A 15,203-nucleotide genomic window follows, 5' to 3' on the forward strand; every position below is an offset into this window, starting at 1 on the left:
ACTTCACCACTATGGTGACCCTCAAGAAGAGCCCCTCATGCCTCCACTGGAGAACTGTTCTGTTTACCAGGCTAAGCCGTCAGATCCCTACAGGCAGGGACTGGTTCTGTCTTATTCTTCACTAGGCCAGCGCCTGGCACTCAGTCGTGGCTCAGTGAGTATTTGTTAAATGAATAAATAAGTGTTGCAGCATGTGGTCAGGCCCCCCTCCCCCCCGGCCCCGCCCCCAGCCCTAAAGGGCAGCAAAAGCACGAAAGCACAGCCCATCACTGGGGCTCTAGAAGCGTTTCAGTGATCATGGACTTATGGGAACTGGTCCAAGTTGGCAGGACATTTTGCCGACACCTGTTTTGAAATAACCACGCCTCTGAACACACTGTTCTAACATTGTCGTTGCCATTACAGGGGCCTTACAGCCCTATAGCAGCTACCACTAGGAGACCAGCCAGCTTGATGTGACCACCCAGAACCACTCAGCTTTGATAGATGCAATCTGTCCGTAATGGCTGAGAGCGAGTCAGAATGGGACTGGAGCTCCATGTTCTGGACACCCTGTGGGCTCACCAGCCAGATCCAGACACCAAGGAAAGCTTCCCGAGCCACCAAGATCCCTGCTTTATAGCTGAGAAATTTCCAAGGATGTGGAAAAGGCAGCAATGTTTGTCTGATTCATTTCCAAGTCTGTTATCACCCAGATGGGCCCAAGTGACTAAGAAAGTAACTGTGGTCTCAGCTCTGAGTGAACTGGCTCATGCAGAAGTAACTAACTCAGAACCCACCACAGACCCCAACAAACCACAAGGGCCTTGTGCAGCCATGTGAAACAGAACTGGCCAACAGAAGGCTCATAAGTCAGTCAGTCAACCTTGTTCCCTGCACCCAGGATTCTGCAACATGAGACTTCTCTGGGGTGGGGTGGGGACCAGAGGTTGGGGGACTCAAATCCAGGTAATCACCCCATGTGCTGGAAAACCACAGGCTCACGCCTGACTCCTCAGGAGTTCACAGCTAGTGTGGGTTCAGACAAGAGCACAGGCATGTAATTAAAATTCTACCTAGACTCGGAAAAAGGCCCCTTCGTGAGGTTCACGGGGAAGCAGTTTCTGGCAGAAGTGCATATGCGCTCAGTCGCTAAGTCATGTCCGATTCTTGTAACCCCATGGACTGTAGCCTGCCAGGCTCCTCTGTCTGTAGGATTTTCCAGGCAAGAATACTGGAGTGGGTTGTCATTTCCTCCTCTAGGGGATCTTCCTGACCCAGAGATCAAACCCATATCTCCTGCATTGGCAGGAGGATTCTTTACCACTGAGCCACCTAGGAAGCCCATCCGGGCTGAGGAGCATCCTCCAAATGGCTCTTTCTTGAACACTCCACTTTGGCTCAGCAACAGTGCCCCCAGTTCAGGCCAAGATACCCCTCAGGAGGTATTTCCCAAGACCAAAAGTAATGAGAGATTGGACAGGAGGTAAGGCTGGGCAAGAAAGAAATCTGGAGAAGGGGAAAAGGTCTGAACTAGACACCTCAGAATCTTTCCGGCCCAGCACTCATTTATCTCCTGTTCTGGTAAAATACAGCCACCAGGCACCAGCTCCCAATCCATATGGGTACGTGCCCCGGGGCCCGTCCAATCAGTGAATTCCACCTTTCTGGCCACAGTGGTTACTTGAGGCTGGACACTTCCATCCTGGGCTAGTGATAGTTAGGTCCACGGTCTTATCGGAGAAGGAGAGCTCTTTCTACCAATAACTGGAGCTGCAGGGTCACATTGTGAAGCCTGGAGAATGAAGCCAACTCAAAGGAAAGCAGAGTCAAGAGCTGAAGAGAGTCAGGTCCCTGGTGACCCTGTGAGTTCTGAGTCCTGGGATCCAGCTCGATGGCAGCTCTAGACTTGGCCTCATCAGCTACATGAGCCGATAATCCCCTCTCTGCCCTAAGTCAAATGGAAAGCGTCCCAACCCATGTCTCTTCCACCTGCTCGCTCTTCTGGGAGTATTCTTAGGACAAAGAGACTTTTTCTCTGGGGTTAAAAAAGTAATTGTCTGGTGACAGATTGCCCCTGGGGTGAGAGCCACCATGGAGACAGAGTCCAGCTGGCTTTTCCTAGGATACACACGATTGTCAACACCTTTAAAGCAGTATCAGTCCGTAATTAAACACTCACTTACTAATTATAGTAGCTAGTGTTTTGTCTTGCCAGCACCTTGTTTTGGAAATACGCTTTGCTGTTTCTCTGTAATGCTGAGGACGGGAGGGGAGGAAAGGTCATGACCCAGATCAGGTTAATTATAGTGCCATACACTCTTGGTCACAGGGGGCTCATGACAGCCCGATGAGAAAGTTTCTTTCAGTTCAGTCCAGTCGCTCAGTCGTGTCCAACTCTTTGCGACCCCATGAATCGCAGCAAGCCAGGCCTCCCTGTCCATCACCAACTCCCAGAGTTCACTCAGACTCACGTCCAAATTAGAACTCGAGGAAAGAAAACTTTCAGGGCCACCAAGCTGGGAGGATGCAAGGCTGGGTCTGTCAGCTGCCATGTGCCCTAATGTGTGGAGCAAGACCATGTGCAGCAGGAGAAAAGGAACCAACACACAGGCCTAGAGAGTCTGCCTGCTGACTCTCAAGGTCCACTCTCTCCCTCTTCTACTACCAGAACCTTTTTCCTCCGAGTTTTGGCTGCCCAGCTAGACACTAAATTTACAGCCTCCTGTGCAGTTACATGTGGTCATGTGGCAAGAAAGTAGGAGCCTGGGTACCTGATGACATTGTGGAGCCCAGCCACCTACCTCTGCTGCACCACTTGCCTATCCCTGCACTGTGAGGTCAGCGAAATTACCTTCTCTCTCATATTCAAATAGTCTTCTGTATTTTGATGGTTTCTTTGTCACCACAGCGCAGTCTATACCTCCACTAAAGTAAAGATGAAAAACATATAAAAGGAAAGAGCCCTGTATCTCTGGATAGGGTTGTCCCTACAATGATAGCTGATCACTTACAGAGTGCTTCTAAGCACCAGGAATTGCCCTTACTGTTTACACGTAGTAAATACTACAGTTAATCCATTAACTGAGGTAGTAAAAACCTCCGTTAATCCATTCCAACTCTGTGGATCCCCACTGTTACAGCCTATGATCCCCATTGTATAGCCTATGATGCGAAAGCACAGAGAGATTAAGTAACTCGCCCAGGGTTCACACTACATTGCTTCTCAAGTTGGTCCTTTCTGTGATTGTTATGTAAGTCAATAAAACCCCTTTTTTGCTTAAATTGATTCAAGCTGGATTTCTGCCACTTGCAACAAAGCGTTGAAATTCGATTTTTATCTAATCTAGTTTGTATATTCTTTTATAGCTTGCTAACTTGTGCTACGGAACTGTAAGACACCATTTAATGGCCACAAGCAGGACAATTCTTTCAAGAAACCAGCTCCCACTTAACTAGTCAGAACACAGTTGTAGCTACAACAGGGCCCAGGGCCAGGAGACCATCTTTTCAGAGGGGGCACTAGGCTTCCTGCCTATGGCAGATATTTGCAGATGGGCCAACAATACCCAGTCCCAACCCTCTTTTCCTTGCCTGCCTGAAATGCTTTCTGTGCAGCAAAGGCTCGCCAAATGATTCCATTTGGGGCAATGAAAGGTACTGTGCTTCCTGATAGCTCAATTGGTAAAGAATCTGCCTGCAATGTAGGAGACCCCAGTTCAATTCCTGGTATGCGAAGATCCACTGGAGAAGGGATAGGCTACCTACTGCAGTATTCTGGCCCGGAGAATTCCATGGACTGTATAGTCCAGGGGGTCGCAAAGAGTTGGACACGACTGAGTGATTTTCACTTGCACTTGCAAAAGTTATTAGAACATGGAAGGATTCTGCATAATGATTTAAAGTATGAGCTCTAGGGCCAGAATGCCTAAATTCACCATTGTAGATGTAGAAATTTGGACAATTTATCTCTGCTCCTTAGGGAGAAAAACTGGACCTATCTCACAGATACTGTGAGGATTAAAGGCGTCAATAAAGGTAAAGAACTCAAAAGAGGGATATTTCCTGGGTGGTCCAGTGACTAAGACTCCAAGCTTCCAATGCACAGTGCCTCAGTTCAATTCCCGGTCAGGGAACTACTAGATCCCACATGCCACAAATGAGAGTTCACATGCTGCAACTAAAAACCACACGTGCTGCAACGAAGACCGAGGATCCCACATGCGTGCTGCAATTGAGACCCGGCAGAGCCAAAAAAAGAACTCAGAAGAGTACTTGGTATATGGTAAACAACATGTATGTTAACAACTGCCATTTTTATCACTTGTATGTGCCAAAATGGAACGACCTCTAAGATATATTGCTAAGTAAAAGGAGAAAGATGTGGGATAGTGCATCCGTATGAGTACAGAGGCTGGTGTGGACGTGTGTATCTGTTCATGTCAAGAACAGACTAATGGTACAACAGTCTGAAAATTATTCTGAGTGGTTGCCTGTGGGAAGTAGAGCATAGGACTGGATTCTGGATTGGCAAAATCTATTACATTGTATGTCCTTTCTTTAGTAACTGGATAGGATTTTTGGAATTGTGTACTCAAATTACTTGGGCTACCCTAGGGGCTCAGCAGTAAGGAATCCACCTGCAATGCAGGAGATGCGGGTTCAATCCCTGGGTCAGGAAGAGAAAGAAGGTCCTTTGGAGAAGGAAATGGTAATCCCCTCCAGTATTTTTGCCTGGGAAATCCCATGGACAAGAGAAGCCTGGTGGGCTACAGTCCACGGGGCTGCGAAAGAGTTGGACATGACTTAGCGACTTAGCGACAACAGCTCAAATTACCTAAAGATTTTTAGAAGGCTCAGGAAAAGAAACACCCCACTTTCTGTTAATTTTGGTTGTTCATCAACAAAATGGATAGTCAAAAAATCATGTCAGTTATAAAGTAAGTAAATAAAAGAAGAAAACGGACAGTTAGTCATGTCAAGTGGCAAGCTTCCTTTTGGAGGTATTCAAACATGCACTGGAAGGGAATCTATCAGACACGCCCTGGAAATTTTCTCTAGGGAGCAAGAAGTTAGCTAAGGGCACATCTAAGCTCTGCCAACTCCAAGATCCTCCTTTTTGGTGGTCCAAAAAGAGAAAGGAGCTAGGGTATATGGCTCCCCAAAAAGCTACAACCATCACAGACTGCTGGCATGACACAGGATGCAGTGGACTGTCCCATTTCACTGGGGCAGAGCTTAAGAACGTGGGCTGTGGAGCCAAACACACGAGTGTGACTCCTTCACCATGCCAATTAGACCAAGTTATCTAACATTTTTGAGTTTTTATCCTCACCAGTGAAGTGGCGATAACATCCAGCTTATAGGGCTGGTGTAAGCTCTAAGTAGGCAAGTGACTACAAAGTCTGTAGGAGGACACCGGGAACACAGTGAGGTGCCCAAGGAAGAGAGGTCGCCATTGCTGGAGGTGAACAGTGATCATCTTCAAATGACTTGTTTCATGTGCCACGCCTTTAATGTACAAACATAAAAAATAAGAAACCAGAAAGCAGTCTTACATTCAACTAGCAAAGATGACTACATACAGTTCTTTTTGCAAACCCCAGACCGATGTTAAGTCAAGACAGCTGCTGCTAGATTCTAACCTTTGAGGCTGAACTGTCCTACCCCATTCACAGCAGCACTAGAGCATCGAGCAAGGCCAACCTTTTCAGGCCTTCACTTCTAAGTCTTCCTACTAGAGCAGAATGGGAAGGGCTGAGATATTACCTAGAAGATATGGATAGCACTGGCAACTCTGTCTACTCCTTGGGGTTCCATGCCCCCAGAATGATTTTAAGAGGCCCCCATGTACATATGAGATTGGGCCCAAGTATAGATATTTTGGTCTGAACTGTGAGGTTTATGGCAAATGTAGTGTGGTTTGAATGGTTCCAGGCCAAGGAGCAAGTGTCAAAAATGCTACATCTCCAGTGAAATAAGGCATACACTGCTTCCCCTAAATACCATGAGACAAGGAGTGGCTGCCAGTCTAGTCCATCCACATGGGAGACTTAAACCTGGGACTTTGCAAAAATAAAATCTGGATGCTACGGGATGCTTTCTGGATGCTTTCACTAAGCTTTTAGTGAAAGCCAAGGCCCTAGAATAGAAGGCTAGAAAGTCTTTAATTATTCACCCCGAATTAAGATGATCAGGTTATTTTGGAAAGAAGAGAAATACTAACCACCCTCCCTTCAAGTTTTAGTAGCCAAGAGGAATCTGGGCTCTGAAAAGTGGCAAACAGTGTTTTTGCAGATGACAAGCAGCTGTGGCAACTGGCCAACTGCATGAGCAGCAGGGACGCCAACAGTGATGCTCACTGTGGCAGCTCATGGCCACGGGCCACACACAACCTCCCCGCTGGGACAGATGCCCTGCTCCATCCGGCTGTCCGCAGGGCCAAGGGGTGGGAGTGCTGGGAACAGATGAGTCTGTGCTCCCCACATCATGGTACAGAGTGACAGTGAATAGATACAGTTTAAGCACAGCATTTGGAGACAACCCTCCAGTCATTCTGTTAGTAAAGTCTTAAGAACTTAGAGCCTGGGAGGACTGAGAAATTCTAAAGAATGAAACCAAAATAAAAAATAAAGAGGGTGGGAGGTGTCAAAGACACAAGAGCTCTTTGTAGATGCTGTCTGGCTCACTTTGTCCCCAAGTTCATCTCAGAGCTCAAGCAAATTCGAGACACAAGGCAGAGACATTAGACCTGTGTCAAGGGCAAAAACTTCTGGTAGTAGCTCTTGGTGACGTCAATCATCAGCTCCTGGGTACATTCTGGGAGCTCCCCTGAGAAGAGTCCTGGGGAAAGAAAGACCTGGTCAACCACAAGGAGCCAGAGGAGGCCCACATGCAGCTCTGACTTCTGCTGAAACCTCTAGAAGCCTTCTTTAGCTGCAAATGTCTAAATACTAGGTTTTCCATCTTTGGTTCTAACAGAATATTTCCTGACCATATATCCAAGATAATATGAATCTGTGTGTGGAGGGAGTTGGGGGTGGAGTGGGGAATAATACTGTTCTCAAAATGCAGAAATATATTCCAAGTAAAAGAAGTTAGTACATTACTGAAGAGTTAAGGAAATCTGACTACATCAGAGGCTGTTCCAGGCAAGGATTCATCTATTCCCTGGATTCTGGGGTGATGCCTGTGGGGCAAGCCAAGGTGAGCGCTCTTCAGGGGAGAAACTGCCCTGCTATTCATACAATGAAACTGAATCCAAGGCCTGAGCAGTTATATTCGAATCATAGATGGGAGTAGAACAGAAATGCCCAAATAGACAAAAGATGGGGGAAACTTAATGAAGAATTTCCAGGAAAGAGGCACTCACACAGTATGGTATTAGTATAAACTTACACAGATAAGTTTGAAGAGCAATGTAGGAATAACTAGCATAACTTAAAAGTTCATACCCTGTGATCTGATAATCCAACTTTTAAGAATTTATTCCACAGATAATCTTGCCCAATTGCACAATATAGATACAAAAGCATTAATGCAGCGAAGTCTCTAATTATAAAAAACCAAGTATAACATTTTTTGATCCATTAAACCAGAGGATGATTGGTTATATTATGGGATAATTATGCAATGCAAACCCTATAGCCATTAAAAGGAATGAAGTAAATTGCTCCATACTGACAAGAAAAGATGCCCAAGATATACTAAGGAAGCAAGTTTCCTAACAGAATAGAGAGTGTGAGTCTATTTATATATATAAAAAGTTTCATATTATATATATAAATACATATACATACATAAACACACATATGCATATACTCATAAACATACAAAAACACACACATATACTCTTGTATACATACAGAGAAAACAGGAATGAAAAAATGGTCTTAAAAAAATACACAACTCTTGCAGGCACCTTTTACAAATTAGCAGCGCATTAAGATTTCCAAATATATATTGAATCTGTACAGTATTTAATCTTCTAAAAAAAACTGGTACTCAACACATAAAAATCCAGATTTTTAGCTCCTCATGAAACACCAGAAGTTCACATAATATCATGCCTGTATGCTTAAACAGCTATGATAGGCAATTTCTTCAACTATTTACATATTTTGTCTGGCTCCTGTGGGCATCTGAGTTTTTGGTTCCTAACTTAGAATCTTTCTGGATGCCTCGCCTTTCATTCTGGGGAGCCTTCCAAAAATATGCTAGTTTTCCTGCCACCCCACGCCTCTTGATTAAAGAGGGAGGTTGTCAACAGTAGTATCTAGATGGTTAGCATTTGTTTGTGAAACTACACAAATAAACATGAGAAGTACCCTGCTAGTGCAAAGTACTAGACTCTAAACAAAGAGTCTTGGGAGCTCCGTGGTGGTCTAGGGGACTTGCTGCTTTCACTGCCCTAGCCCAGGTTCAGTGCCTGGTTGGGGAACTGAGATTGCATAAGCTGAGTAGTCAAATAAAAATAAATAAATAAATAAACAAGGAGTCTTAAGTGCTTGTCAAAGCCTCCCCGCTAACCAGCACTGACACCCTGGACAATTCAACCTCTCCAGGCCTCAGTTTCCTCACCTACACAATGATCTCTAAGATCCCAGGCAGAACCTCCACACACAGAATTTACTGGGATTTCAAATACCTAGAAGTGCTTCCCTGCAATCTGCCATCAATGTTCAAAGATCGTAAGTTGGTTCTAAGGGCCTTGAATAAGTTAGAGGAGATTAAACTATTTTTCCAACAACATACTTCTCACCTCAGATCAGACGTTTGTCTCACAACCACTCAAAACAATTAAGACTGTTCTGATCTAGCACTTGCTAAGAACTGTTAAGCTGTTTCACAGTGGGAACTCAGTATGGGGAGAATTACTAAATGAGTCTCTTCCTCCTCTGCAAATGTAGAGATGCATGAAAGTGCAGAATGGCTCATTTCCTCCCCAAAGAATCTTAGTGGATGATTTATGTATCTCTTTGAAATTCATATTCAATGATCTGAGTAATGAGATTTTTTTTATATTGGAAAAACAATTAAACCACCCAGTGGCTAGATACCATATACTGTCAAATCCTCTCTCTTCATATCATCTTCCATCTGTGAATCTGTCACGTACCTCTGTATGTTCTAGGAGGTTTCCACTGAGTGAAACAACAGGTAGAAGAAAAGAGACTGTCTTGAGGTAGGGGTAGGGGAATGTGAGGTTTTTCTTTTTCTTTTTGCTTTTCGGTGTTTTCCAAGCTTTCAACAATAAGCATGGATTGCTTCAGTCTCCCCACATTTATAATCTGCATCTCTTGAGCTCATAAGGACTTTGCCTGTGGGCATTCCATCAACCAAGGTCAAATGATAATATATTTGCTTTTCTTGGGTATCCCAGAGCTCTCACTGGTCTTTGGCCATGTTTTATGGTAATATTTCAGTTAGGGCATTTCTGAGCAGGCAGGAAGTACAAGTTCAAACCCCCAACCATTGTGAGGGTAAGGCCATCATCTGGAGAGACTTTCTTTTTCCACCCAGAGCCCAGGCCAAGACAGACACTCTTCTTTGTACTCTTCCTGTGTTGGGGGCAGATTCATCCTCCATCAACTTTTTACTGAGGGAAAGCCCTTCAAGAGGATCTCATTGCCCTGTGTGGATCCGAGGCTTTATCTCTCATCCCACATGAGCATCAAATCCTAAACCATACAACTATAGAGATGGCATCACCTGAAGCATCCTTGAAAGTCTGCATTTAGTTTCCACTTTGCTTCTGATTCCTAATAATTTCCTTATGAATCCAATTATGCATGTAAAAAGATACAAGTTCTATTTTGGATAGCATTTATAGGTACTCCGTATCAGAAGAGTATTTCAGTTAGCTAGACTAACATACTGTTAAGAGACAGAAAAGGCATGCATGACTTTTGTGAAAGAAAATAAACTTTAGTTTTAATAATTAACACCCGCGGGTTACCTGGGCAGCCTGAGAAGATGGTGAACGGTGGGACCACAGTTTCTGGGGGTAATACTGTGTTGTCGAGAATTTTGCAACAGTCTTTCAGCACACACCGGCGCCCCTGAAATTAAAATCTTGTTAATAGGAAACAGACCAGGAAATGGGAGTACAAGTTGTCTTGTCTGCTGTGTTATTGTTTAGTTTCCAGTCATGTCTGGCTCTTTGCAACCCCATGGACTGCAGCCCGTCAGGTACCTCTGTCCATGGACCTCTCCAGGAAAGAACACTGGAGCAGGTTGCCGTTCCCTTCTCCAGGGGATCTTTCCAACCAGGGGATCGAAATCAGGTCTTCTGCATTGCAGGCAGATTCTTTACTGTCTGAGCCATCAGGGAAGCCTATAATCGTCATGGTCAGGGACAAAAGTGTTGGCCACAATCCCTACCGCAGATGGTACCTGACAAACGTGAGGTAGAAACATTAGTGTGTGTGTGTGTGTGTGTGTGTGAGTCCTGTGTGTGTTTAAATTTGAAGTGGGGGTTGTACACTAGGGACAGTTCAGGCTATCTTAGGCATTTCAGACTATATGAAATTTGATCTTCAAGAATTCTGTTTAATTTTCTTTGCTTTTACTTAGTGGATATCTGTTGTTGTGCTTGTCCGACATCCACTTCCCTTTCTTCTTGTAACAGAACTTATATTTTTGTTGGATATCACCCCATCCCTATTTCAGTTCATGTGCTTCATCTCTCATCCCAAACTCTAAACCCCAAGCCTGGCTGCAGCCATTGGTTTAGGGAATTGGTGTATGAACCGTGATGAATCTCAACGTCAGGGCTTCTGCTGGGACTACTGGGAAAAGAAGCTCTTTCTAGTAAGGATTCTAGAGGATAGGACAGAATCTTGAACCAGCCACTGGTTTCCATCACTAAAGGACCTGCCTGAGAGGCTTCCAGAGGAAACTAAAAACAGGAAGGAGATTAATTCACATGACATCAACTGAGATGTCAGTTGGAGCCATTTGTGTATGAAATTAGGATCTACTTCTGTGACTGTGGTTCACATTAGCCAGTATGTTTGTTTTGCACCTACCAGTTTAAGGTCTGGTTTTGTTTTTTTTAAGGTATATTATTATTATCCTCTTCTTTTTTTTTAAGATTTATTTATTTACTCATTTATTTTTTTTCCACACTGGGTCTTTGTTGCTGTGTGTGGGCCTTCTCTAGTTGCGGTGCATGGGCTTCTTATTGCAGTGGGTTCTCTTGTGTTGTGGAGCAGGGGCTATAGGCACATGGGCTTCAATAGTTGTGGCTCATGACTCTAGAGCACAGGCTCAGTAGTTGTGACTCGTGGGTTTAGTTGCCCTGCGGCATGTGGGATCTTCCCAGACCAGGGATCGAAGCCGTGTCTCCTGCATTGGCAGGTGGATTCTTTACCACTGGACCACCAGGGAAGCCCGTTTGTTCTTTTGTAAACTCCAACTGGACAAGTCTTGGGAAATTCTTCTGAGTATGAAGTTAACAGTTCATTTATTCTGCCATGGGTAAATGGTAGTTATTAGGTAGTCATTCAATTCTGCCATCACCCACAGCATTTTGGGGGCAAGAAATAAGGTTTGGGAGAGTCACGTGTTTCATGACTTAAGGAAAAGGAGACGCTTCTGTATATGGTTAAAGCTATATCTCAGATACCTTCCACTTGGCATCTCCCTTAGCAAGAAAAACCACAGATATGCAGATGATACCACTCTAATGGCAGAAAGTGAAGAGGAACTAAAGAGCCTCCTGATGAGGGTGAAGGAGGAGAGTGAAAAACCCGGCTTAAAACCCAATATTAAAAAACTAAGATCATGGCATCTGGTCCCGAAACTTCGTGGTAAACAGAAGGAGAAAAGGTGGAAGCAGTGACAGATTTCCTCTTCTTGGGCTCTAAAATCATGCGGTTGGTGACTGCAGCCATGAAATTAGAAAAAGACTGCTTCTTGGCAGCAAAGCTATAACAAACCTAGACAGTGTGTTTAAAAAGCAAAGATATCATTTTGCTGACAAAGGTCCATTTAGTCAAGGCTACGGTCTTTACAGCAGTCATGTACAGATGTGAGAGCTGGACAATAAAGAAGGCAGAGTGCCGAAGAATTGATGCTTTTGAACTGTGGTGCTAGAGAAGACTCTTGAGAGTCCCCTGGAAAGCAAGGAGATCAAACCAATCAATCTTAAAGGAAATCATTCCTGAATATTCATTGGAAGGACTGATGCTGAAGCTGAAGCTCCAATATTTCAACCACCTGATGTGAACAGCTGACTCATTGGAAAAGACCCTGATGCTGGGTAAGATTGAAGGCAGAAAGAGAAGAGGGTAACAGACAATGAGACTGTTGGATGGCATCACTGATTCAGTGGACATGAACTTGGGCAAACTCAGATGGTGAGGGACAGGGAAGCCTGGTGTACTGCAGTCCACGGTTTTGGGAAGAGTCAGACACAACTTAGCAACTGAACAACAATGTGTCTCAGACGACTTGCTGAGTAAATGCAAGTCTTGGTCTTTACCAGTTGCATTTGCATCATCCAAGCCTATAGTTCACTCGTGTTCTGGTCAGAATATCAGATAAAACATACTGGGCTGAGGATGTGGAACACATAACAAATACCAAGATAATGCTAACCCATCTAGATCTCAGACTTTACCAAAGAATAGGAAACACTTTGATTTCATTGTGTTCAAAATTTCCCCCAATACTAAGTACCTAAATCATATGTATGTCCAAGAGCTCCTGGGTAGATTGCCAAATGAATTTTTTAAAAAGCTTATACTTCGAAGGTCTGAATTTCTTCAGTTGTCTCCAGGTGGGTGGATAATAGCCAAGCTGGGCAACATCTTTAGGTCAGAAGCAAGTTATGACTGCATATCTTCATTTCTCCTTGGAAAACTCTCTTCCATGAATCACCTGTTATTGGCAATATCGAAAATGGAGCAGATGGCCAGCTCCCCTGGTGACTCCCAAATTAACTCAAAGATTCCCTAAGATGCTGAGGCTCCTAAAAACCCAGACCAAGCACGTGGGGCACTGAGCAAAAGGAAATGAGGTGCTGCATGTGGCAGGATACCCTCACAGACAGGGATCCACAGACAAAGGGCCCTGGAAAAGAAGAGCAGTGGAAAGGAGCCTTCCCACTGTGTACCTCGGTTACCAAACAGCCGGAGGGCACCTGCTTGTCTAGTTAGCCATTCTGCCCACTCAGAGAAATGTGCTCATTTGGGTTTCAGAGAATTCTGGGTAAATTGGTCGATTCCACAGCAGCAAAATAAAAAATGCAGGTACTTCTTAGGCATGAATGACTTGGCAATAGCTGAGGAGGTAAACAGCTGTAACTGCTTCTTTATTCTTTCCTGGAGAACTTTCCAAGAAGGAGTTAAGAACTACATGTTGCTGGTATTACACCTACCCTTATCTCCTATTTTTTTTTGCTGTTTTCTTTTTTCTTCCTTCTTTTTTTTGGTTGCACTGCATGGCATGTGGGATCTTAGTTTTCTGACCAGGGATCAAACTCGTGCCCCCTGCATTGGGAGTGTGGAGTCTTAATCACTGGACTACCAGGGAAGTCCCATATCTCTTTAACCCAGTTATTTAGCAAATTTCTTCCATCCTGTGAAACAGCATGTAAAATCAAGCCTGCCAGGATGCTATTAAGATTAAAGATAAATGTAAACCTTAAGGCATGGTAACAGTTGACCCGTAATGCCTGTTAGGCTTTTCCTGAAGACTTTTGGGCAATTCTGATTAACACTCATACCTTCCCATCTCCAAGCAGAAGTTACAGTACTACATGAGATGCTGCAGGAAGGATGTGTCATGGGGACAGCTGGACTCTAAAGAGTTCCTACTAGCTTTGAGATTCTCAAAGCATCTTTCTCCTGAGAATTTGTAAAGGCTCAGCAAATAAGTACAGCCAGTGCCAAACAATGACAATACCAGGAGTTGATGCACTGAAAAGTGATATAAAAAGCAGACACTGAACAATAGGACTAAAATTTCCTAAGCATTGGGAATAGCATTTGGATATTAACTATTCAGACATCTGGCTCTGGACCCAAAGGACTAGGCTACTATGCTATGTCTTCACATTACTGAGGAAAATATCAGAAAAATTCAGCTTTGGCTTGGAAAGTCTCCTCTAATCAAGCAGTTAGTGAGGAAAGAGGATGGATTTCACTATCTTCTCCCTCTCCTCAACATCAGGCTGAACCAAAGACATTCTGTCTCTAATACATATTAAGGAACTCCTCCAGAGAATATTTGGCAAAACAACTGCTCCCCTTAATTTTGAGTAACAAGTCAGACTGGAATGTTTTTCTCAGCAACATGGTTCTCTGCACTGTCCACCTTTGCTGTAGCCTCATGGCTCCTGGAAAGTGACTGCATGGTTTCTGCAGATTTTCTCATACTTTAGGGTCTGAGTTTTATCCAGAGCAGAGAGCTGACTTTGTGTTAATAGGAGCAGCCATTTAAAAACAGGAAAGGGGGAAGGACCCAGACTAGCACATTATCCCAGAAATCACCTGTTACCTTTGCCCGAGCAGCACACAGTTCCCTCCTCCTGACTGTCTTTCAAGTAAATCACTTCTGCCCTATAGTCTGTCCATGAGGTCTGGGTGGGAGTATTTTTTATTTAAAAAAATAAAAATAAAAAAATAAAAAATAAAAACAGGAAAGGGTGGAGAAGGCAATGGCACCCCACTCCAGTACTCTTGCCTGGAAAATCCCATGGACGGAGGAGCCTGGTAGGCTGCAGTCCATGGGGTCGCTAGGAGTTGGACACGACTGAGTGACTTCACTTTCACTTTTCACTTTCATGCACTGGAGGAGGAACTGGCAACCCACTCCAGTGTTCTTGCCTGGAGAATCCCAGGGACGGGGGAGCCTGGTGGGCTGCCGTCTATGGGGTCGCACAGAGTCGGACACGACTGAAGCGACTTAGCAGCAACCTAGAAATGTATTAGAAACCCTTCCTGGAAAAGGCATGGAATTAGTGTATATCATGCTTGCTAAGTGCTTCCTAGGCTTTGTTTGGTAAGCCTTAAAAGTCACAAATCTCACATCATTGTATCAAAAAATGAGTATCTTTCTCTGTACTTTTGATGTGTATTTAATCATGGATCATACTGTGGATTATAAAAGGTTTTATTTCAACTATGTGTGAAATTAATACACGGTTATTAATAAAAGTAAATGGCTTTTAGTGAAAAAAATAAAAACAGGAGAGGGGTCTTGGTTTTCCCAGAATC

The 15,203-nt window shown here is 44.1% G+C and overlaps 1 protein-coding gene across 1 annotated transcript in view; it reads right to left on the reverse strand.

Moving 5' to 3' along the window:
• Nucleotides 1-5,760: 5,760 nt before the first annotated feature.
• Nucleotides 5,761-15,203, reverse strand: part of DCTN5 (dynactin subunit 5) — a 30,268-nt gene continuing 20,825 nt past the window's right edge. Inside the window, exons 5-6 of the mRNA XM_014483386.2 lie at nt 9,938-10,040; nt 5,761-6,822 (exon numbers count right to left, since the gene is read on the reverse strand). Coding sequence (XP_014338872.2) covers nt 6,725-6,822; nt 9,938-10,040 — 201 coding nt within the window. The 3' untranslated portion in view covers nt 5,761-6,724. The remainder of the gene's footprint in view (nt 6,823-9,937; nt 10,041-15,203) is intronic.

Source organism: Bos mutus, chromosome 25 (genome assembly GCF_027580195.1).
Source record: "Bos mutus isolate GX-2022 chromosome 25, NWIPB_WYAK_1.1, whole genome shotgun sequence".
Taxonomy (NCBI): Eukaryota; Metazoa; Chordata; class Mammalia; order Artiodactyla; family Bovidae; genus Bos; species Bos mutus.